Here is a 26,075-nt window from a genome sequence, read left to right as displayed (position 1 = left end):
TCCTAACATACTGTACTTTTTGCTATTTCCTGAATTTACTAGCTGGTTTTACTCTCCCAGTGAATTTTAAAAGCCCATTGACATGTAGTGCTACAAAATAAATTCATTGTGAGTACAAAATTTTTATGTCTTCAGTGAAATCTTAGAATCCAGAATCTTAGAATACTCTATAGTATTTTCCCTTATACATATTTCTGTCATCACATCTATAATGTCTATTGAGTGTAAATATTTATGCATATGCCTCTCTTTTAGCCTGTAACTTCTTAAGAGCAAAGTCAAGGTTTTATTTGTTTCACTGCATCAAGCAACCAATCACATTCAAGGCAAAGAGCATGATCTCATATATTTTTAGCGTGAGATAATAGGTAAATACAATTGAATGTATTTCCAGAGAGAATTTTCTACAGTACAAAACACAAGAAAACCAGGTCTGACCACTGAACATGGTCTCCAGTGTCTGGTTCTCACTAGTTCCAATTACCTTAGGATGAACTGGAGTATGCCCTTACAGGGATCAGTTTCATTCAAGGATGTGACTGTGGACTTCACCCGGGAGGAGTGGCAGCAACTGGACCCTGCTCAGAAGGCCCTCTACAGAGATGTCATGTTGGAAAACTATTGTCACCTCATCTCTGTGGGTAAGGAAAATTCCTTACATGTTTCAGTGTCATGCATCTCCTTTCAAGAATTTCTGAAACATGTGGAACTTTGAATTTCAAAGATCAGAGGTGATGAATATTCTCTTTTTGTTAATAGAAAGCATGATTATGTCCTCACTTGCCTAGTGCAAGGTATTAACTTTGTGAGGACATTAATAGCCTTGTCTAATAGCCACCTTGAAGCTGTATCTTTCTCTTCCTTCAATAGTTTTAAAGCCCAACAGCTTCTTAGACCAAGTCTTATTTTTTATTATCAGGATTTCACATGACTAAGCCTGATATGATCTGCAAATTGGAACAAGGGAAAGAACTATGGACAACAGAGAAAATTTTTCAAAGTCAGAGTTACCTAGGTGAGTCTGTATAATGTCCAGTGGACTCAGGTAGTTGATATCTTTGACTATTTTTGGAGATCTATATTTTTTAATTGTGGTAAAATATACATAAAATTTACCATCTTAACCATTTTTAAGCATATAGTTCCATGGTATTAAGTACTTTTACATAGTTATGCAACTATCACCATTATCCATCTCCAGAACCCTTCGTCAGAAGTAAAACTGTACCCATTAAACAATAACTCCTATTCCCCACCACCACTAGCCCCTGACAATCAATATTTTACTTTCTGTCTCTATGAATTTGACTGTGGTAGATACCTCATATAAGTGAAATTATATGGTATTTGTCCTTTTTGTGACTAGTTTATTTCACTTAACATAATGTCCCCAAGTTTCATCCATGGTATAGTATGTATCAGGCTTTTCTTCCTTTTGAAGCCTGAGTAATATTAAATTATAGATGCATGTGACATTTTGCTTATCCATTCATCTCTCAGTGAACACCTGGGTTGCTTCCACGTTTTGGCTACTGTGATTAATGCTACTATGAATATGAGTGTACAAATATCTGTTTTGAGTCATTGCTTTCAGTTCTTTTGGGTATATACCCAAAAGTAGAATTGCTGAATCATTTGGTAATTTATGTCTGATGTTTGGAGGAACTGCCATACTGTTTTCCACAGTGACTACACCATTTTACATTCTCATCAACAAGTCACAAGGGTTCCAGTTTCTCTGCATCCTTATCAACAATTATTATTTTCTTTTTTTCCTGATAGTAGCCATCTTATTTAGGAATGTATTTTTAAAGGTGTAAGATCTCTGAAGTACCTACCTATATATGGCTGACTTCTATGCCTCTAAAATCTAAATTTCTTTTAATATTAATCTCTACATAAATCCTTTCCTTGTGTGGCTTATGAGCTGTTGGCTGCTATTATTTTACTGAGAATCCACTCCATGCTTTGTAGATATAATGTCCATAGAGATCTTAAGTGTAAAGTTCTTTGTATTCTGACAGAAGTGGAAACCCATGTGTCACACTGTAATCAAGATAAAGGGCACTCCTACTAACCTGTTAAGTTCCATCAGGCCTCTTCCATGGCAGTCCCTCCTCAGGACAATCACTACTAGGATTTCTACCAACAAAGATTAGTTCTGTCTATTCTGGACTTTTTTCATGTATACTTTTTATTTTTATTTTATTTCTTTCACTTTTAATCATGTATACTTTTTAAAAAGTATATTTACTTTATTGAAATGTAGTTGACTTGCAATGTTTCTTCCCTGGGTTGGGAAGATCCCTACGGCTACCCACTCCAGTATTCTGGCCTAAGAGAATTCCATGGACTGTATAGTCCATGGGGTCACAAAGAGTGGCACACGATTGAGAGACTTTCACATTCACTTTTACAATGTGTCAAGTGCACAGCAAGGTGATTCAGTTATACAAATACACATATATTATTTTTGAAGTTATTTTCCATCATAGATTATTACAAGATATTGACTATAGTTCACTATGCTATACAGAGACCTTTGTTCCTTGTTGCATACCTATTTTTTAATTAGAAACCTAGATTCTATTCATACTAAGTCAAACAAGTGGAATCAAAATGTCAATAATTTTTTTAGTTAGGCAAAAATTCATAAGTTTTCTAAAATATATATTTTATACATATATATGTATACAAAAGCTTTTCTACTACACTTGATAAAGGTTTGAGAAAAACATCAACAAAATGAAGAGATGGAGAAATTGGAGAACATAAATGAAAAGGAATCACTGAATATGAAATAGAAAAAGTGGAACAAACTAGATAAAAGTAAAAGATCATCATATAGTCCAGTTGTTTTTAAATATGACTGCTCATTAGAAACATATCTGGAGCTCTGGACAAAAAAAGCAATACCTGAACATTTGTATTTTTCAAAAAATTTCAAGATAATTCCAGTACGCATCTGGATTTTATCCTAGTTTCAGGGATACAGGGTTCTATTATTTTTGACTAGTTGTTGACTAATCATGATACAGTGGTATTAAGTGAGTAACAGTTACATAATCACAAAGTAAAAGATGTTTATCAGTTTCACAATCAATAGCCAGACAAAAAATAAAAGCTAATTACAATTGCAAACCATAATGGGAACATGATTAACTTAACAATCTAAAATAACTACATACAATTTTGGGGGGGGTCAATCAAAGTGATGTGGTAAGTGGAAGTGCATACATGCACATGTTACATGCACATGTTTTCATCCACGCAGTCAGTATATGTCTCTTGGTTGGTGCATTTAATACATTTACATTTAAGGTAATTATCAATATGTATGATCCTATTACCGTTTTCTCAATTGTTTCAGGTTTTTCTGTAGGTCTTTTCCTTCTCTTAGGTTTCCTGCCTAAAGAAGTTCCTTTTGCCTTAGTTGTAAAGCTGGTTTGGTGGTGATGAATTCTCAACTTGCTTGTCTGGAAAACTTTTGATTTCTCTGTCAAATATGAAGGAGAGTCTTGCTGTGTAGAGTATTCTTGGTTGTAGGTTTTTACCTTTCATCACTTTAAATATATCATGCCATTCCCTTCTGGGATGTAGAGTTTCTGTTGAAAAATCAGCTGATAGCCTGATGGGAGTGCCCTTGTATATTATTTGTCGTTTTTCCCTTGTTTCTTTTAATATTTTATCTCTGTCTTTAATTGTTTTCAGTTTGATTACTGTATGTCTTGGTGTGTTCCTCCTTGGGTTTATCCTTCCTGGGACTCTGTGCTTCCTGGATTTGGTTGACTATTTCCTTGCCCGTGTTTGGGAAGTTTTCAGCTATTACCTCTTCAAATATTTTCTCAGGTCCTTTTCTTTCTCTCTTCTCCTTCTGGGACCCCTATAATGTGAATGTTGGTGCATTTAATGTTGTTCCAGAGGTTTCTTAGGCTGTCTTCATTTCTTTTCATTCTTTTTTTCTGTATTCTGCTCTCTGGCAGTGATTTCCACCATTCTGTCCTCCAGGTCATTTATCTGTTCTTCTGCGTCAGTTATTTTGCTATTGATTCTTTCTAGTGTATTATTCATCTCTGTTTGTCTGTTCTTTAGTTCTTCTAGGTCTTTGTTATACATTTTTTGTATCTTCTCGATCTTTGCCTCCATTCTTTTCCCAAGATCCTGGATCATCATATAATTAATCTGAATTCTTTTTCTGGAAAGTTGCCCATCTCCACTTCATTTAGTTGTATTTCTGGGAATTTATCTTGTTGCTTCATCTGGGACAAAACTTTCTGCTTTTTCATCATGGTTAACTTTCTGTAATTTGGTTTCTGTTTTAGCCTCTGTGAGACTGTGCTTCTTGCTTCTTTGTCCGCTCCCTGATGGATGAGGCTAAGAGGCTTGTGTATGCTTCTTGATGGGAGGGACTTGGATGGAAAAAATTGGTTCTTGCTCTGATGGGCAGAGCCTTGCTCAATAAAGCTTTAATCCAATTATTTGCTGATGAGTGGGGTTGCATCCCTCCCTGGTAGTTGTTTGGCCTGAGGCAATCCAGCCCTAGGATCTACTGGCTCTATGATAGGCTTAATGGCAAACTCCAAGAGGGTTTATGCCAAGGGAGACCTTCCAGTGCCCCCATCCCTGTGATGAGCCCCTGCTGACCCACACCTCCACAGGCGGCCCTCCAACACTAGCAGGTAGTTTTGGTTCAGTCTCCTGTGTGATCACTGCTCCTCTCCTCTGGATCTTGGTGCACGTGAAATTTTGTTTGTGCCCTCTAAGACAAGTTTCTGTTTCTCTCAGTCCTCTGGAAAGCCTATAATCAAATCCCTCTGGCCCTCAAGGCCAGATTCCCTGGGGATTCTCAGTCCCTCTGTTGGATCCCCAGGCTAGGAAGCCTGATGTGGGGTTTAGAACCTTCACAATAATGTGAGAACTTCTTTGGTATTATCGTTCTCCAGTCTGTGGGTCACTCAACCAGCAGGTATGGGATTTGATTTTATCATGATCGCGCACTGCCTACTGTCTTGCTGTGGCTTCTTTGTCTTTGGACATGGTGTATATTTTTTTAGTGGGTTCCACTGTCCTCCTGTCAATGGTAGTCAACAGCTAGTTGCAATTTTGGTGCTCTCGCTGGAGGAAATGAGCGCACATCCTTCTACTTCACCATCTTGAACCAGACCCATGTCTACTTTCTTTCACTCAGCTTTATGTCTGAGGTATTAATACATGTTTCAGTATTTATATTAAAATAGCTTATTTAAGTTGCAGAACAGTATTCAGTTGTATGGAGATATTAGTTTGTTTATACATCTATTGATAGACATTTGAGATGTTCCCGTTTGGGCTTATTATGTTTTTGTTTGTGTTTGGCCATGCCATGTGGCATATGGATATTAATTCCCTGACCAGGGATCAGACCCACTCCCCCTGTAGTGGAAGTGTGGAGTCTTAACTACTGGACCACCAAGGTCCCTGGGTCTATTATTAATAAAGCTACTGTGAACATTCTATTTTTGTGTGTGTGAACATTCTTATAAAAATATTTTTGTGAACATATGTTTTTATTTCTGCTTAGTAAACACCTATTAGATGGTATTGCTCATTCATAAGGCAGGTTTATATATCACATTGTAGAAACTGCCAGTTTTTGAAAGTTATCATACCATTTTAAACTTTTACCAGCAATCTATGAGAATTTTGATTGCTCCCACATTCTCCTCTACATTTTGATGTTATCAATATTTTCATTTTGGTCATTCTGAAACATCATTCTGTTAAGAATAGTAGTATATGTTAGCAGTTTCAGTTTAGATTTTTTTTATGACTAATGATGTTAAGAACTTTTCCAAGTGCTTTTTATATCTTCAGACATATATCTGTTCAGATGTTTTACTCATCTTTTATTGGGTTATGTATTTTTCCTTGAGTAGTAGGAATTCTTTACATATTCTGAATATAAGTCTTTTATTTGATACAGGTATTGTAAATATTTCCTCTAGAATGTGACTTGCCTACTCATTTTAATAGTCTTTCAATAGGAGCAAATTTTTAATTGTAATGAAGTCCAGTTTATAGTTTTTTTCTTTTATCATTATTTCTTTGATCTCTCAAATATTTGCTTCCCCCTAGATTATGAAGATAATTTCCTGTATTTTCTTCTAAAATTGTTATGTATATTTTGCTTTTTTAAAATTAGTTCTGTGACCCATCTCATGTTAAGTTTTATTTATGGTATGAGGTAAGGGTTAAGAGTCTGTTTTCTTCCATTTGTTGCATCACATAGAATTAAATTAAATTGCTCTGATGATCTTATCAGAAATTGATTGTATTTGTGTCAGTCAATTTCTAGAGTATTCTTTCCTTTGTTAAAATTTAAGTCCTGTTATTAATAGGACTTAATGATTAATTTGGTTATTATAGTTTTATAATAAGTCTTGATGTCAGAATTAGTCCTCTTAACTTCCTTCTTTTTAAAAAATTGTTTCGGCTATTTGAAGTCATTTTCTTTTTTTTTTTCAATTACCTTTTAGAATCAACTTCTTGATTTTTTAAAATAAATATGCTGGGATTTTTATTGGTGAGAACAAACATCTTAGCAATATTGAGTCTCACAGTCTCTCATAATACTATATCTTAATCTTTTAGTTAGCTTCTCTAATCCTTTAAGTAGTGTTTTATTATTTTTACTATCAAGCTCTTACACATATTTTATTAAGTTTATCTCTAAAATTTTAATATTTTTATTGTAAATAGTGAGCTTTTAAAAATTTCTTTATCCAGGCTTTTGTTAATATGAATAGCCAGAGCTGACTTTTAGATATTGACTTTGTATACTTGTATTGATGGCATTAAATTTTATTGTTGTTACTGTTGTCCATTGTTTGTTTTGGTATTTTTTTACATTTTCTACATATAAAGTAGGCCTCTGGAAATATATTTCACTTCTACATTTGCATACTTTTTTGTTTTCATTTCTTTTTCTTACCCTGATGTACTGACTATGACCTATAGTACAATGTTGAATAGAGGTAGCGAGAGTAAGCATTCTTCGCAGTTCACTAAATTTAGAAGGGAGACATTTAATATTTCATTCTTAAGATTAATATTAACTTTATATTTTTTATAAGTGCTCTTTTTTAGATTCTGGGAGTTCTTTTTCTAGCTTTTGGACAATTTTAATTATGAATGGATGTTGATCTTAATAAATGCTTTTTCAGCTTCTGTTGATTTATTTCTTTTTTAATCTGTTACTGTATATAATTATATTGATTAATTTGAATTTTAAACCAACCTTAGGCTCCTGGGATGAACCCCAGTTGGACAAGATGCACTATTCATCTTATAGATTGCTGAAATTGGTTTGCTAATATTTTAGAAAGCTTTAGTGCAGGATTTTACCAAGGACAGTGGTTTATAGTTTTATTGTAATGTCATCGAAAAGATATATCCAGAAATGTGTCAGCCATATCAAACTGGGGGTGTTTCATCTTCATCTATTTTCTTATGGAACTTTTGTAAGCTTGGCATTGTTGCTTCCTTAATGTCTGAGGAACCATTTGGGCCTGCATTTTTATAATTTAAGACTTCTGCTTTTAGTCCTGAGGAAGTAACAGTCTAGAATTATACTCCTACAGGAAAAAACTAGAAAACTGAACAAAACTACTAAACAACAGGTACCACAGGCCTGGATTTCTGAGGGAAGGGAAATAAATGAGATGCACCCTACCTCATTCCAGGCTTTGACATGGTGGTAACATCCAGACTGTAGTGCAGAGAGAGGAATCCAAAAAGGACCTGGCAGTTTCACTGACTTAAGGGACCAACATTGGCATTCAAGGAAATTGAGGTGGCTAAAATTTGCAGGACACACTTCCCAAAAAGAGAGAGCTATGCAGAGAAAGTTTCCCAAATGTGGAGAAGGTTCCTCTTGAGTCTTTGGCTAAAGATAAGTCTGCATGTATGTAGGTGAAACCCCATGAAAGCAGGCAAAGACATGTTCTAAGGAAAATACAGTTACCACAGTGTTGTGAGACAAACAATTCTCATAGCCTCTCGCACCAGAAATCATTTTATTTCCCTTCAGCCAGAGGGGAGAGAACATGTTAATATATAGGACATTAGGTAGACCCTAGAAAAGTCAGACCTAACAAATGTGGCCTGATTAGCCATAGATTAGAGACTGCAAGATTTGTCATAAAAGAGCTTAAATAAAAGCATCAAAAGGATTAGGACTTCCCTGGTGCCTCAGTGGTAAAGAGTCCACCTGCCAAAACAGGAGACATAGGTTGGATTCCTGATCCAGGAAGATCCCACATGCCACAGAGCAACTAGCCGGAGGACCACAACTATTGAGCCTGCGCTCTAGAGCCGGGAGCTGCAACTGCTGTAGCTCTCACACCCTAGAGCCTGTGTTCTGCAGCAACAGAAGCCACCACAATGAGAAGCCCACATACCTCAACTAGAGAATAACCTCTGCTTACTGCAACTAGAGAAGAGCCCATGTAGCAACGAAGAGCTAGCACAGCCAAAAATAAATAACTGAAAGTATATATATTTTTAAAAAGCATCAAAAGGATTAAACTAATCCAAAAGTAACTTGTTTGTCTGTTGGTTCCTCCAAGGAGATGCTCAGATGGAGTTGGGAGTGGAATGGATTTTTTAGAGGTGACATCCATGAAAGATAAAAGGGAGAAGTAAGAAACAGAAAGCCATCAGACCATGGTATAGACATGTGGAAAGAAAGGGGACTGAGCAGTGAGAGCCTCAGACCATTATGCAGATCTGACAAAGGCTCAATTAATCTAAGTCCTCTGAAGCAAAGATTGTTCATCAGAGAGATCCTCATGGACAGAAATGGCCACTCTCTAGTACCTGCTCAGTATTCATCACTGGGTATGGATTCTCTGGGGACACCCTGACTTGGTTCAAAACCTAAAGAGCACCCTGAAGGTGCTAACAGTTCTTGCACATGAATGGTAAGTTCTTTTTGAAGGGATGTCCTAGTGGTGTAACTCTATGAATGCCACAGAATGCCAAAAAAAAAAAACACCTAAAATTAAAAACCCAGCATTCTTTATGAAAGTACAACCATATCTTAAACTCAGCAAGATTAAATTGATAATGTCTGATGACCAATCAAAAATTATTAAACATATGAAGAAGCAGGAAAATATGACCCATAAACAAGAAAAAAATCATTCAATAGGGAAAAGCTCAATTAATAAAAACAGACCTAAAAATGGTAGAAGTAATAGAATTTGTAGACAAGGATATTAAAACACCGTTATAAATGACTTCAGTATTATCAGGAATGTAAAGCAAGAATGAATATAAGGAGGCAAAATAGCAAACACTGAAATAAAACCAAATGAAACTTCTAAAGATGACTATTTGGTATCTGAAGTGAATAAGAAGACCCAACTATGTCCTATATATTAAAATGTAAAGACGCAGGTAGGGGAAACAAAAAAAGATGAAAAAATATAAACTTTACAGTTTTGTGATTGCCCTGTGTGGGGATGATTATCCTCAAGAAAAAGAAATGAAAAAGGCAAAATGCTTGTCTGAGGAGACCTTACAAATAGCTTAGAAAAGAAGAGAAGCTAAAAGCTAAGAGGAAAAGGAAAGATAACCATCTTGATGCAGAGTTCCAAAGAATACCAAGGAGAGATATGAAAGCCCTCCTCAGTGATAAATGCAAAGATATAGAGGAAAACAATACAATGGGAAAGACTAGAGATCTCTTCAAGAAAATCAGATACATCAAGGGAATATTTCATGCAAAGATGGGCACAATAAAGGAAAGAAATGGTATGGACTTAACAGAAGCAGAAGATATTAAGAAGAGGTGACAAGAATACACAGAAGAACTATACAAAAAAGGTCTCACCTAGAGCCACACATCCTGGAATGAGAAGTCAAGTGGGCCTTAGGAAGCATCACTATGAACAAAGCTGGTGGAGGTGATGGAATTCCAGTTGAGCTATTTCAAATCCTGGAAGATGATGCTGTGAAAGTGCTGCACTCAAAATGCCAGGAAATATGGAAATCTCAGCAGTGGCCACAGGACTGGAAAAGGTCAGTTTTCATTCCAATCCCAAAGAAAGGCAATGCCAAAGAATGTTCAAGCTACCACACAATTGTACTCATCTCACATGCTAGCAAAATAATCCTCAAAATTCTCCATGCTAGGTTTCAACAGTAGGTGAACCAAGCACTTCCAGATGTTCAAGCTGGATTTAAAAAAGGCAGTGGAACCAGAGATCAAATTGTCAACATCCACTGGATCATAGAAAAAGCAAGAGAATTCCAGAAATACATCTACTTCTGCTTTATTGACTACACTAAAGCCTTTGACTGTGTGGATCACAACAGACTGTGGAAAATTCTTCAAGAGATGGGAATACCAGACCACCTTACCTGCCTCCTGAGAAATCTGTATGCTGGTCAAGAAGCAACAGTTAGAACCAGACATGGAAAAATAGACAGGTTCCAGTATTGGAAAGGAGTACATCAAGGCTGTATATTGTTACCTTGTGTATTTCACTTATATGCAGAGTACATCATGTGAGGGCTTCTCTTGTGGTTCAGCTGGTAAGAATCCACCTGCAATGCAGGAGACCTGGGTTTGATCCCTGGGTTGTGAAGATCCCCTGGAGAAGGGAAACACTACCCACTCCAGTATTCTGGCCTGGAAAATTCCATGGACTGTATATGTATAGTCCATGGGGTCACAAAGAGTTGGACATTACTGAGTGACTTTCACATCATGGGAAATCCTGGGCTGGATGAAGCACAAGCTGGAATCAAGATTTCTGGGAGAAATATCAATGACCTCAGATATGCAGATGACACCACCCTTATGGCAGAAAGCAAAGAAGAACTAAAGAGCCTCTTGATGAAAGTGAAAGAGGAGAGTGAAAAAACTGGCTTAAAACTCAACATTCAAAAAACCAAGATCATGGTATCCAGTCCTATCACTTCATGACAAATAGGGAAACAATGGAAACAGGGACAGACTTTATTTTCTTGGATTTCAAAATCACTACAGATGGTGACTGCATCCATGAAATTAAAAGACACTTGCTCCTTGGAAGAAAAGCTATGACCAATTTAGACAGCATATTAAAAAGCAGAGACATTACTTTGCTGATAAATGTCCGTCTAGTCAAAGCTATGGTTTTTCCAGTAGTCATGTATAGATGTGAGAGTTGGACCATAGTGAAAGCTGAGCTCCAAAGAATTGATGCTTTTTAATTGTGGTGTTGGAGAATACTCTTGAGAGTCCCTTGGACACAAAGGAGATTAAACCAGTCAATCCTAAAGGAAATCAGTCCTGAATATTCATTGGAAGGACTGATGCTGAAGCTGAAGCTCCAACACTTTAGCCACCTGATGTGAAGAACTGACTCCTTAGAAAAGACCCTGATGCTGGGAAAGATTGAAGGCAGGAGGAGAAGGGGATGACAGAGGATGAGATGGTTGGATGGCATCACTGGCTTGATGGACATAAGTTTGAGCAAGCTCCGGGAGTTGTTGATGGACAGGGAAGACTGGCGTACTACAGTCCATGGGATCACAAAGAGTTGGACACTACTGAGCACTGACTGTTTGGGGATGAAATCACCACCACCACCACCCCAGCCCACTCAAAATACGTGACAGTTGTCAGGACTGAAATCTCACATAATGAGGCTTTCTAGGGAGAGCAGGGCGGAGAAGGCAATGGCAACCCACTCCAGTACTCTTGCCTGGAAAATCCCATGGATGGAGGAGCCTGGAAGGCTGCAGTCCATGGGGTCGCTGAGGGTCGGACACGACTGAGCGTCTTCACTTTCACTTTTCACTTTCATGCATTGGAGAATGAAATGGAAACCCACTCCAGTGTTCTTGCCTGGAGAATCCCAGGGACGAGGGAGCCTGGTGGGCTGCTGTCTGTGGGGTTGCACAGAGTCGGACACAACTGAAGTGACTTAGCAGCAGCAGCAGAGAGAGCAGGGAGGACTCCCAAGCTGGTCCTAAAATGGCTTGAGAGAGCAAGGAAGGGTGGTGTCTGTCTTTGGTGTTTATTGTGATTATGGAGGTGGTCAGGTCAGGCTTCTACACATGGTTTAGAGCTTACATGGTTTAAACTTCTTGCCAGCACCAATAGAAAGCATGCAAGCTCCCTTATTGGCTTGCCCAGGTGTGGGGCAAGAGGGGACAAAAAGGGAGTGGGTCTAGGAATTTGTCAGTCATAAGATATCAAAAATAGAATGACTGTTACACATGCAAACACTAAGAAGAAAATGGGAGTGCCTGTAGATCAAAGTAGATTGCAGAACATGGAATATTACAGTGATAAAGTAGAACACTTCATCAGAAATCATAACAATTCTAACAGCTTCAAAATCTTTCAGTTTTTCTCAGCTTTTTATCATTTTCACTACCTAAAGAGTCTTTTTAGAGATTTTCTTTCTAATTGTCCCCTCTATGAAATTTTAATAGTCTGTGTTCTGATCACAGTAGAATTTATCTAGAAATCAAAAAGCATTTCTCTAAATTTCCCAAATATTTGGAAATTGATCACATTTCCAAATAACCCATGAATCAAGGAGGAAATCCTAAGGTAAATTAGAAGTTATTCTAAACTGAATGATAATTAAAACAGCATATCAAAATCTGAGATGCAATTATAGCAGCATTAAAAATTTTTTATCACTTTAAATCAGAGCCTCCTGAAACGGGGTTAAATTGTCACCTGAAGTAACTAGAAAAAGAAAAGTAATTTAAACTCAAAAGTTAGTAAGAGGAAAAAACTGACTAAAGCAAAAATCAATGAGATACATAACAGAAGAAGAATAGATGAAATGAGTGAAGCCAAATGCTGATGCATTAAATTAATAAAATTAATAAACCATACATTTTATTGTCTTGGGCTCCAAAATCAGTGCAGATGGTGACTGCAGCCATGAGTGAGTCAGTGCAGATGGTGACTCACTCCATGAAAGAAAATCTATGATAAAAGCTAGACAGAATATTAAAAAGCAGAGATATCACTTTGCCGACAGAGGTCCATATGGTCATAGCTATGGCTTTTACAGTAGTCACCTATGGATGTGAGAGTTTGACTATAAAGAAGGCTGAGCACCAAAGAATTCATGCTCTGAACTGTGGTGCTTCAGAAGACTCTTGAGAGTACCTTGGACAGCAGGGAGATCAAACCAGTCAATCCTCAAGGAAATCAACCCTGAATGTTCATTGGAAGGACTGATGCTAAAACTGAAGCTCCAATTCTTTGGCCACCTGAGGCAAAGAGCTAACTCATTGGAAAAGATGCTGGGAAAGATTGAGGGCATGAGAAGAAGGTGGTGACAGAGGATGAGATGGTTGGATTGCATCACCAACTCAATGGACATGAGTTTGAGCAAAGTCAGGAGACACTGATGGACAGGGAAGCCTGGCATGCTGCAGTCCATGGGGTTGCAAAGAGTTGGACACAACTTAGCACCTGAACAACAACAACAATAACAACAGTATAAAAATTAGAAGACATATTACCAATATCAAAAATTAAAGGAGCTACAACACTACAGTTCCCACAGACATTAAAAGAAGTTAGGGTATTCCCTAATAATTTTATACCAACCAATGGAGTAGGGGAGAACACTTCCCAATTTACTTTATAAGACCGGCATTATTTACAATCAAAGGTACTCTAAGTATAGAAAACTACACACCAACATCCTTTGTGAAGTGAGATATAAAAATCCTTAATAAAGGGATTTTTATAATATAATTTATATAATGTTAATATTATAAAGTAATATATTACTATAATGCTGAATCCAGCAATATTTTAAAAGGATGATATCTCATGACCAAAAGGAGTTTGTCCAAGGAAAGTAAAGTTAATTTGGTATTCAAAAATCAAGCTATATAATTCACCATGTAAAGGTAAAAAGGTTAAAAAGAAAACCATATAATTATCTCATTAAATGCAGAAAAATAATAAAATTCAATTTCTGTTCATTATAAATCTTTTTTAGCAATCTAAGGGAATTTGCTCAACTTCATAAAGAATATCTTTGAAAAACTTACAGCTGCCATCACATTCAATAGTGAAAGATTGAATGCTTGTCCTCTAATAAGAGCAAAATCAAAGAAAGGATGTCCATTATCACAAATTCTGTTAGACATTATGTGGGACACAAGTCAGTACAATAAGACAAGAAAAAGAAGTTAAAGGCTACAGATTAGAAAGGGAACTGTCTTCATTTGTAAGTGACATGTTTGTGTACATAGTAAATCCTAAGGAATCTGAAAGAAAAGAACTGTTAGAACTAGCAAGTGAATTTAGCAAGTTGGTCATATTTTAGACCAAATTTTGGAAAATTTTGGTCTGAACTTCTACAGTTTTTTTCCTGCTGTATTCTCAATTATATTTTAAATAATTTCATCCTACCCTCTAATTCACTAAGGATTTTAAAAATTCTTTCAGTTTGAGTAATTTCTGTTAGTCCGACTTCCAGTTTACTGATTCTTTATTCCCTTATATTTGTTATTAAACCCATCCAGTGAATCTTACATTTCAGATTTTTTTTTCAGTTTGCATTTCCTTATTTCTCCTGAATATTTCATCTCTTCACCCATATTTTCATCTTTTCTTATAGACTTGTAAACATATTTATCTATTTAGCTATTTTAAGTATCTAAATTATTTTAAATTTAGCTATTTTAAATTTCTAATTTCAACATAGGGTCTGACTGGCTTTTATTCTCCATTTTCCTGTTTCTTCTCAGGAAAACTTTAGGTAACACGTTGTGAAGATGTTGGATCATTTTTCTTCTTCTGAGGATTGATGACTTTTAATCTTATCAGTTCAGTTCAATTGCTCAGTTATGTCCAACTCTTTGCAAACCCATGGACCATAGCACGCCAGGCTTCCCTGTCCATCACCAACTGCCAGAGCTTGCTCAAACTCATGTCCGTTGAGTTGGTGATGCCGTCCAAACATCTCATCCTCTGTCATCTCCTTCTCCTCCTGCCTTGAATCTTTCCCAGCATCAGGGTCTTTTCTAAGGAGTCAGTTCTTCACACAGGTGGCCAAAGTATTGGAGCTTCAGCATCAGTCCTTCCAATGAATATTCAGGACTGACTTCCTTTAAGATTGACTGGTTTGATCTCCTTTGTGTCCAAGGGACTCTCAAGAGTCTTCTCCAACACCACAGTTCAAAAGCATCAGTTCTTTGGCACTCTGCTTTCTTTATGGTCCAACTCTCTGCTTTCTTTATGGTCCAACTCTCACATCTATACATGACTACTGGGAAAACTATAGCTTTGATTAGATGGACATTTATCAGCAAAGTAATGTCTGCTTTTTAATATGCTGTCTAAGTTGGTCATAGCTTTTCTTCTAAGGAGCAAGCATATTTTAATTTCATGGTTGCAGTCAACATATGCAGTGATTTTGGAGCCCAAGAAAATAAAGTCTGTCCCTGTTTCCATTGTTTCCCTATCTATTTGCCATGAAGAGGTGGTACCAGATGCCATGATCATAGTTTTCTGAATGTTGAGTTTTAAGCCAACTTTTTCACTGTCCTCTTTCACTTTCATTAAGAGGTTCTTTAGTTCTTCTTCGCTTTCTGCCCTAAGGGTGGTGTCATCTGCATATCTGAGGTTATTGATATTTCTCCCGGCAATCTTGATTCCAGCTTGTGCTTCATCCAGTCCTACATTCACATAATGTATTCTGCACGTAAGTTAAATAAGCAAGGTAATAATATACAGTCTTGAAGTACACCTTTCCCAATTTGGAAGCAGTCCATTGTTCCATGTCTGTTTCTAACTGTTGCTTCATGACCTGCACACAGCGCATGTGTGCTGATTGACACTATTGATTTCTCGATAGTCAGGTTAGTGGTCTGGTGTTACCATCTCTTTAAGAATTTTCCCATCCACACAGTCTAAGGCTTTAGCACAGTCAAGGAAGCAGATGTTTTTCTGGAATTCGCTTGCTTTTTCTATGAACCGACTTCTGTTGACAATTTGATCTCTGGTTCCTCTGCCTTTTCTAAATGCAGGTTGAACATCTGGAGGCTCTTGGTTCATGTACTTTTGAAGCCTCACTTGGAGAATTTTGAGCATTACTTTGCTTGTGTGTGAGATAAGTGCAGTTGTGTAGTAGTTTGAAGATTCTTTGGCATTGCCTTTCTTTGGGATTGGAATGAAAACTGATCTTTTCCAGTCCTGTGGCCACTGCTGAGATTTCCATATTTCCTGGCATTTTGAGTGCAGCACTTTCACAGCATCATCTTTTAGGATTTGAAATAGCTTAGCTGGAATTCCATCACCTCCACTAACTTTGTTCATAGTGATGCTTCCTAAGACCCACTTGATATTGCATTCCAGGTAGTCTGGCTCTAGGTGAGTGATCACACCATTGTGGTTATCTGAGTCATTAAGATCTCTTTTGTATAGTTCTTCTGTGTATTCTTGCCACCTCTTCTTAATATCCTCTGCTTTATTGGGTCCATACCATTTCTGTCCTTTATTGTGCCCATCTTTGCATGAAATATTCCCTTGGTATCTCTAGTTAAGTTACTGGAGGCTCACATGAATTATTTTGTCAGGTTGCTTTTAAGTTGTTTGAAAAGTGAAAGTCACTCAGTCATGTTGAACTGTTTGTGCCCCCATGTACTATACAGTCCATGGAATTCTCCAGGCCAGAATACTGGAATGGGTAGCCATTCCCTTCTCCAGGGGATCTTCCCAGCCCAGGGATCGAACCCAGGTCTTCCTCATTATAAAGTGAAAGTGAATTCGCTCAGTCGTGTCCGACTCTTTGCGACCCCATGAACTGTAGCCCACCAGGCTCCTCCATCCATGGAATTTTCTAGGCAAGAGTACTGGAGTGGGTTGCCATTTCTTTCCCCATTATAGGCTGGTTCTTTTATCAGCTGAGCCACCAGGGAAGCTCTTTAAGTGTTTAGGTTATGTTTATTTCCATTTCAGTTTTGCCTTTAGTTTTATGTTATTGCTCTAAGTCCTCGGATACAGCCTTTATTCCTAATACATGGCCATTATGGGATTTCAATAGAAAGACTGAAGTTTTAATCAGATTCTTCTAACTTGGCACAGGACTAGAATTATTAATAAAAACTATTTTTATAGAGTTGAGTTAACTGCTGATATCTTTGCTTGATTCTTACAGTGTTCCAGCTTTCTTTTCCCTTTTTGCTCCTTGTAGTCTTGCCCTGTGGAAATGAAGTTAACGAACGTTTTGTGGAGGGGTTTATGCTAATGTTGCGGCTTTCCTTCTATGTTTTCTTCTTTCTTGGATTCTGTCCTCAGTTTACAGCCATTCTGCTACTCCTGAACTCTGATGTCTGATTTTTCAGCACATGATGACTCCTACTTTCTATTTCTGTTTCTACTTGAGATCTGTCCCCTGTGTGCTGCATGAACTGCCAGAATACACAGTGGAAGACCTGGATAAATGTAGATCTTATTGCAGTAGGGTTTCTTTCTTTCAAAGTTTGTATCCATTCCAGTTTCTGCCTGCTTTTGATCATTCTTTAGTGCCTTCAAGGAAGTTAGTCTTTTATAATTGGTCCATAGTTATCACTGTTATCAGTTGGAAGGTTCTTTTGATACAGACTTCTTTGCTGTTACCAGAATCTGAATGTCTAAATCAGCAGTTCTCAAACTTTTTAGTCTTAGGACTTATTTATACTCTGAAGAATTAAAAGAACTTTGTGCATGTTTGTATACCCTATTCAAAATTAAAACAAAATTTAAAATATTCATTTATTTCATTTAAAAAGAACAATATAAAAATAACAAATATTGACATAAAAATCATATTTTTACCAAAAAAAAAAACTTTTCCAAAAGAAAAAAATGAGCAAAGGGACATTGTTAGATGATTGAAGTTTATTTAATATCTTGCTGAACAGAAGATAGCTGATTTTCACATCTGATTCTACATTTAGTCTGTTGCAATATGTTATTTTAATTGAAATATGTGGAGAAAATCTTCCTTCATGCATTTATGTAGTTTGACAGAGAAATTTTTAAAAGCCTTTTTAGATTGTCATGTGTATTCTAAATTAATACAACACCCAAGCTTACTTGGTAGTTCCTAAACAGTACCATTTAACAACTGGTTATTTCTAAACAGTTAGTTGTAATATAAAATCTGAAATTATAACAGTGAACTTTGGTGTAGACTATTACATAAAATCCAGTGGTCTATTTAAATATTTTCCCCATGCATTGTTTTGTAACACTATATATTGGTCATTTGGAAAGTAATGGTTCACTGGTATATACAGGTCTGCCAAATTTTTACATGTTTCCATATACCGTATTTTTTAAAACCCCCAAACCCACATGTGTTAGTATTACCAGGAATTTCATTATAAAAGTCTTTTAAGTATTGGTAAATTGACAAGCAAACCATAGCAAATATAAGCTTTCCTACATAATGACTTATACTTAAAAGCTTGCTTTTAACAAGTATTGGGAGATGTTTTCTTTGAATAGACAGGTTCGCATTGTTCAAGAAAATGTCTACCAGATACCCACAACTGAATAACAGTGTTTTTTCAAGTAAAACTGCTGTTCCACAAATTGTAGATATTCAGCTCTCAACTCAAATAATTATACCAGCACTTTTCCTCACAAAACATGATTGGCCCTTGAACAATACACATTTGAACTGTGCAGATCCACTTATATGCAACTTTTCTCAACAGCAAATTCTATATGACTGCAGGGTCCACAGTTGGCTGAATCCACAGATGTGGAACTGTGGGTTTGGAGGACCTGAGGACTATAAGTTATACGCAGATTTTTGACCAGGCAGAGGGTTAGTACCCTTAACTCACATAGAACATTATAAATATATGTTCTCAACGGTGGAGATCTAATAAATTAATAAAATTAGTGAAGCTGTTTTTTTCCCTTGTGTGTGGTAGTTAGAAATGCAGTGTTTCCTATTGTAGATTGGTGCCAGTGCTTTGATACAATGCTTTTGAACTGTGGTGTTGGAGAAGACTCTTGAGAGTCCCTTGGACTGCAAGGAGATCCAACCAGTCCATTCTGAAGGAGATCAGCCCTGGGATTTCTTTGGAAGGAATGATGCTAAAGCTGAAACTCTAGTACTTTGGCCACCTCATGCGAAGAACTGACTCATTGGAAAAGACTCTGATGCTGGGAGGGATTGGGGGCAGGAGGAGAAGGGGACGACCGAGGATGAGATGGCTGGATGGCATCACTGACTCGATGGATGTGAGTCTGAGTGAACTCCAGGAGTTGGTGATGGACAGGGAGGCCTGGCGTGCTGCGATTCATGGGGTCGCAGAGTCGGACATGACTGAGCAACTGAACTGAACTGACTGAATGTGCCAGCATTTTACCCACTGTATCAATCATTTTTTAAAAATTTGCATTTTATGATGTTTTGACATCTTTAGGGAGCCTACTAGCTAATGAGAGATTGCCCTTCCCAGAGCTAGCCAATTCCTAGAGATAGTAAACAAACAACTTGTTGGTGAGCCAACTTTTCATATACAGATGAACCAGTGGCAGTTCCGTGTCCTTAACCACTTCCTTTATCTAACTCACAGACACCAAAGCAATATTTTCTCTGCCCTGAGTCACCAGGACCAGGTATCAGACAACTGGAGATCACCCCTATATCCCATGACATGCCAACACTGTTCAAACTAACTGACCCTAAGCTGTTTGCCCTGCCTTGCCTTTCCATGGATGTAAGCCCCAGTAAAAGCTCTGGTGTAGGCTTTCCCCTTGCTTCTTTCTGCTTCCTGACCAAACCTGGTGCTTCCCCATGTGGTCCTGCATGGCATGGCATAGGTCCTCCTCTCAGGAATGGTAATAGGAAATTTTCTTTTAACAACATGAGCATCTCTGTGTCATCACTCCATCACCTGTATAAATTAAAATTCCATGAGACACCCACTATTGCTTTTGTCATTAGTGTAAATAAGAACATAATTTAAAATACTATTATTTTTGTTAATCGTGAAGTGTTATTATATTATTACTTTTTTGCCACACTGTGCAGCATGCTGGATCTTAATTCCCCAACCAGGGAGATTGCACTCATTTCCCCTGCATTAGGAGTACGGAGTCTTAACCACTGGACTACCAAGGAAGTCCCAGTGAAATGTTATTATTAACAAAAATAGTTTTGACTTTGTAGACCTCCCATAAGAATCTCTTGGAAACTGTTGGTTTAGGCCTTTCTTGTTTTTCGTCTCTTTCTTTAACATTTCAGCTCTTTATCTTTCTTCTTTTATTATAGTCTTCTATTTATAGGCATTCATAAATCTAAAATATAAAATTTTAAAGGGTAATCATTGCTAATATTTATCTTCCTCTTAATCTTCATTTTCTTTCCTTCCTTTCCCCTTCTACTTGTTTCCTGTACTTAGTCTCATGTCCCATTCTTACTGTGAGACCTACTATCAAATTTCAAAATCCATATGCCTCACACTAAAGTGATAATTTCAGTATCACTTCATTTCAATACATTTCTTCCCAATAAATCTCCATGTTTCATAACATAGTGTTCAGATGCCTGATATGTACCCACTTTGATTGGGGTGAAAAATGTATCCTATGTCCCTGAGTGTCTTTTTCATCTTGCTCACTTTTCTTCCCTCTGAAAAAATAAATATTTGTTGAATAAGTGGATTTTATTTCAGTAGGCTCGCATCAGTATCCTTAAAGGATCTTTCTTCATCCTCAGTTACTATCTTTATAACAGCCACATAAGCTATAGTAATCTGATCCATTCTCAAGTTGTGATATCCTTGTTTTATGTGAATGGCTTTCAAATAGCCATTTTCAGCGCATTTCTCCCACTTGGACTGTACTGGTGTATTTTAATATGCCTACAGCAATATAGTGATCACATGTCTCATCCTTTCAGTTATTGATATTTTAGAAATAATAGATAGCCATTAACTGCAAGGAGATCCAACCAGTCCATTCTGAAGGAGATCAGCCCTGGGATTTCTTTGGAAGGAATGATGCTAAAGCTGAAACTTTGGCCACTTCATGTGAAGAGTTGACTCATTGGGAAAGACTCTGATGCTGGGAGGGATTGGGGGCAGGAGGAGAAGGGGACGACAGAGGATGAGATGGCTGGATGGCATCACTGACTCGATGGACGTGAGTCTGAGTGAACTCCAGGAGTTGGTGATGGACAGGGAGGCCTGGCGTGCTGTGATTCATGGGGTCGCAAAGAGTCGGACACGACTGAGTGACTGAACTGAATTTTATTTTATCTTTGTTTCTATATCTTTTCTTACTGTAGTTAGCTTCTTAAATATCAGGTTGATTTCATCATCTCTGCTATATTTTAAAAATTAGCTTTCAGCAATTTGTGTTTATTTCACTCCATGAAATAGGTTTACATCCTATCATATTCTTATTTGCCATTGACATCTTCCAAAGTAAGAACCATGTTATTTCAGGTGTGGACTGCTGTAATTACTATTTGGATTTGCTATGATTTTTTTTCTAGTTCTTTCAGTTTTCTTTCAGTCAATATGCAAAAAAGAAGATATCCCCTTATTATATGAAATTTAAATCCCTTCTTTTTCAAGGGCTGACAATAATATCCCATCTGTTCATTCCACGTGTATTTCCTTTTTTGACTGAGAACTCCGCTCATCTCTGTTCTAGTCTCCCAAATGTACAGCTGGACCTTTCATTATGTGACAGCTGCTGTATACTTATAGCAATACTTGGATAGTCAACCAACTACAAAATAAGAGAGTAAAACAGTACACACAAAGGCATCCTTATTTCTGATACCAACTGTAAATTCAGGAATCCCAAGATTTGTGTCAATAGTTTACTATAAGAACTTAACAAAACTTACTGAAAGCTGTAATACTCATAGTTACGGTCTGTAAGAGAAAAATACAAATTAAAATTAGCCAAGGGGAGAAGTGCATAGAGCAGAGTCCAGGAAAGTACCAAACACAGAGCTTCTAGTTGTCTGCTCTCTGTGGAATCAGGGACAGCGTTACTTCCCTGTGACAGTTCTTATAGAATATTGCCAGCCAGGGAAGGTTTGCGCAAGCCTAGAGTCCAGAGTTGGTTTATATTAGGGCTCTGTCACATAGGATGCCTGACTGCCCATGTGGCTGACCTAAGTTTCCATCCCCGTAAGAGACTGAACTAATATTCTGTGACCCAAACCCCCACTTAAATCCATTGTTGGTATGACTCAAAGAACCCCCCCAGCCTAAATCACATTTTTACTTTCTAGCTGGCCAAAGGTTCCCAGGCAAATAAATACTCCTCTAAGACATGACATTCCAGGGATTTAGAGATTACCTCCCAGAAGACGAAGGCCAATGTCAAGACTTCCCTTTGAGTAAGAATTATATTCTTTCTGACACAATACTACATATCCTTGAGTTAAAAGATCAAATTTTACTTCCACATGAAATATTCCTTGCTGACTCCAGAGCATGTCAGCTCCTGTTTTTCTGCATTCACATTATACTTAGTGTCTGTAACACACAAACAGAACCATCCTCTGATATGATCTAGTAATTTGCTACCTTAGTCAACATGGTTTTATCTGAGGCCTCTTTTCCCATCTGATTAACAATTCCCTCAAAATAAGGTCCTCTCTTTTACTTTTCCTTACTGTAGCTTGTAAGAGAGGCTAGACATTCAATAGTTACCTGATTGATGGCCTATGATAGTATGCAAGGAAATTATCTTATTCATCCATTCAGAAATCATTTAAACAGTAAGTTCTTTTTATATATACATGCCGAGATGATCATATCCCTTCACCACTCTTAAATGTGTTAATGTATACTCAGAAGATTTCAAAGAAGATAGTTAATTAAATATTGACTTCAAAGAATGTAAGTTTTAGTTGGGAAGGCATTATTATCAAATCGAGCATTTTACATATAACATATTAAAATAGCAACAAATCTTGTTGAAAGATTATTTGAAATGGATGGTTCAGACTATAAAATTATATACTAATTTCAGACATTGAAGAGTAGAGAGAATATGTGAAGGCTTTTGGATAAATTGGATAGTAGAATGTCCCTGGAGGAGGTTCGAGTTGTCAGGAAGGCAGTATAATTCCCATTACTGAAACAGATTAGTTTTGTGTGTCCTAGAACTACACAGAAATGAAATATGTACTCTTTTGCATGAAGTTTTATATCTAAAAAATGTTTGGTATTCATCTCTTTTGTCATTATGTTTCAGTTGGTTTTTCCCTTTTTATTGCTGAATAGTATTCCATTATATACATTTCATGGTAGTATTCTATTTTATAAATACATGATCCTACCATGCATATCTGGTGGAACAATTTTAAAGATAGATACGGTATCAGTTGTTTACATTTTCATGACTTGTTTGATGTGATAAAAAGGCTATTGTAAATAAGATGCAAGTCATAAGTAAGATGAATCCATATTTAAAATTGCCCCATCAGATATGGGTGGTAGCAAGGTAAAAATAGTAAGATATAGCCAAGAAGTTTTAAGAAAAATAATAGATCAACCAGTGCCATACACATATATTAAAGCATTCAGTCTTTCATAGCTCCAGTAGGGAATAGCAGAGTCCCAGAGGGTGCTAGTGGTAAAGAACCTGCCTGCCAATGCAGAAGACATAAGAGACGTGGGTTCAATCTCTGGGTCAGGAAGATCCCCAGAAGAAGGGCACAGCAACCCACTCCAGTATTCTTGCCTGGAGAATTCCATGGACAGAGAAGCCTGGCAGGCTATGCTCCATAGGGTCACAAAGAGCTGAACACAATTGAAGCAACTTAGCACATATGCACTGCATTGGGAGGAAAACTTGAAGTCATCCTTCCCTAAAACTGAAAAAGTAATTTAGCAAATTGAAAGGAGGAAGAGTTATAATTGATGGTCAAGAGAATTTAGTTATTGATCATCTCTGGAAGAATAAATTGATGGTAGCAGCAATCAGAATACAACAGTGATTATATTCATGTTGCAAATATCCTTTTCCTCTGGTTTATTTTATAATTCCTAAGGGAATTATGTTTCCCCAATACCCCTTTCAATGAAAAAAATTAGTTATGTGGAGAGTTAGGGTCAAGACTATAGACTAGTGTGTCTGTTAGCACTAGGAAATGAGTGACTGAAAAAGTTCATTTGCCATGGATGGGCTCAATACAAGTGAGGAAGAAACAAATGGAAGTATTTTATAACACTTATTTAGTCATTAGGGAATAAATATATAGTTTTTCATCATCACCTGAACATTTTCAATACTTACTGTTAGTACCCTTGATAGGCTCACTCCATTATCTCTGAATCTGCCTGTTCCAAGAACAGTCCTGCTTTCACTATCCTTTGTCTTCTGCTTACTTGCCCTTTTATCATACCTGCTCAGTGTAGCTTATATTTACAACATCCCAAAGATATGTGTTGTTTGCTTACGGTAGTTTTTCCTCATTTTAACAGTTTAGCAGGGTTTGTGTTTGTTACATACATTTGCCCTCCCAGAGGTAATTTATTTTAGGCTTTCTGTAGACTAAAGTAGTGTGATAGACAGGCCCACCATGGATTGTTTGTATTATTTATCTTATGCATAATGTTTACATGGAGGCTTACTATTGTTAATTGTATTTTTTCTAGAAGAAGATTGGAAAGCTGAAGATGTTTTAGTGAAATTCAAAGAATACCAAGACAGGCATTCTAGGTCAGTTATATCCATCAACCACAAAAGACTAATAAAAGAGAGAAGTAACATTTGGGGGAAAACATTTACTATCGACAAGAACCGTATTATTTCAAAAACAACACTACATGAATATAAACCTGATGGAAAAGTTTTAAAAGATATTTCAGAATTAGTCATTAGAAATATAAGTCCTGTAAGAGAGAAGTTTAGTGAGAGTAATGGATGGGAGAAATCACTCCTTAACACTAAACATGAGAAAATTCATGCAGCAGTGAATCTCTGTAAACAAACAGAAAGGAGTCTCAGTGGTAAACAAGAGCTTATTCAGCATCGGAAGGTTCAAACTCCAGAGCAACCATTTGAACATAATGAATGTGAAAAACCCTTCCTTATAAAAGGAATGTTACTTACGCATACCAGAGCTCATGGAGGAGAAAAATCCTGTGAATACGATAAAGATGGCACAGCCTTCATTGAAAAGTCAACTCTCAATGTCCACCAACAAAATATTATGGAGAAGAAGCCCCACTCATACAGCAAATATGGGAAATTCCTCTGTAGGAAGTCCATTTTTATCATGCATCAGAGATCTCAAACAGAAGAGAAACCCTTTCATTGTCCTTACTGTGGGAATAACTTTAGAAGGAAGTCGTACCTCATTGAACATCAACGAATTCACACAGGTGAGAAACCTTATGTTTGCAGTCAATGTGGAAAAGCCTTTCGTCAAAAGACAGCCCTCACTCTTCATGAGAAAACACACTTAGAGGGGAAACCCTACATTTGTATGGATTGTGGGAAGTCCTTCCGCCAAAAGGCAACCCTTACTAGACATCACAAAACACATACAGGAGAGAAGGCCTATGAATGTACTCAATGTGGAAGTGCTTTTAGAAAGAAGTCTTACCTTGTTGATCATCAGAGAACACACACAGGGGAGAAACCATATCAATGTAATGAATGTGGGAAGGCATTTATCCAGAAGACAACCCTCACTGTACATCAGAGGACTCACACAGGAGAGAAACCCTATATTTGCAATGAATGTGGGAAGTCCTTCTGCCAAAAGACAACTCTCACTCTCCATCAAAGAATTCACACAGGGGAGAAACCCTATATTTGTAATGAATGTGGGAAGTCCTTCCGCCAGAAGGCAATCCTCACTGTTCATCAGAGAATACATACAGGAGAGAAATCCAATGGATGTCCTCAGTGTGGGAAAGCCTTTAGTAGGAAATCTAACCTCATTCGCCATCAGAAAACTCACACTGGAGAGAAACCATATGAATGTAAAGAATGTGGGAAGTTCTTCAGTTGTAAGTCAAACCTCATTGTCCATCAAAAAACTCACAAGATAGAAACTGTGAGAATTCACTAA

General features: G+C 37.1%; 1 protein-coding gene across 1 annotated transcript; it reads left to right on the top strand.

The window, feature by feature from the left end:
* Window positions 1–502: 502 nt before the first annotated feature.
* On the top strand, window positions 503–26,075 carry LOC128063938 (zinc finger protein 382). Its single transcript, XM_052656768.1, has 3 exons — window positions 503–641; window positions 920–1,015; window positions 24,652–26,075. The coding sequence occupies exons 1-3, from the start codon at window positions 503–505 to the stop codon at window positions 26,073–26,075; spliced, it is 1,659 nt and encodes a 552-aa protein (XP_052512728.1).

This window comes from Budorcas taxicolor, chromosome 18 (assembly GCF_023091745.1).
Source record: "Budorcas taxicolor isolate Tak-1 chromosome 18, Takin1.1, whole genome shotgun sequence".
Taxonomy (NCBI): domain Eukaryota; kingdom Metazoa; phylum Chordata; class Mammalia; order Artiodactyla; family Bovidae; genus Budorcas; species Budorcas taxicolor.
This window is presented reverse-complemented; position numbering and strand designations above follow the sequence as displayed.

What these genes read in the sequence shown, in the direction of transcription:
- LOC128063938 (XM_052656768.1), top strand. Translation starts at nt 503, where the DNA reads ATGCCCTTACAGGGATCAGTTTCATTCAAGGATGTGACTGTGGACTTC. An exon ending in TTGTCACCTCATCTCTGTGG is followed by an intron (nt 642 to 919) that starts GTAAGGAAAATT and finishes TTTTATTATCAG; the next exon opens with GATTTCACATGACTAAGCCT. An exon ending in TCAAAGTCAGAGTTACCTAG is followed by an intron (nt 1,016 to 24,651) that starts GTGAGTCTGTAT and finishes TATTTTTTCTAG; the next exon opens with AAGAAGATTGGAAAGCTGAA.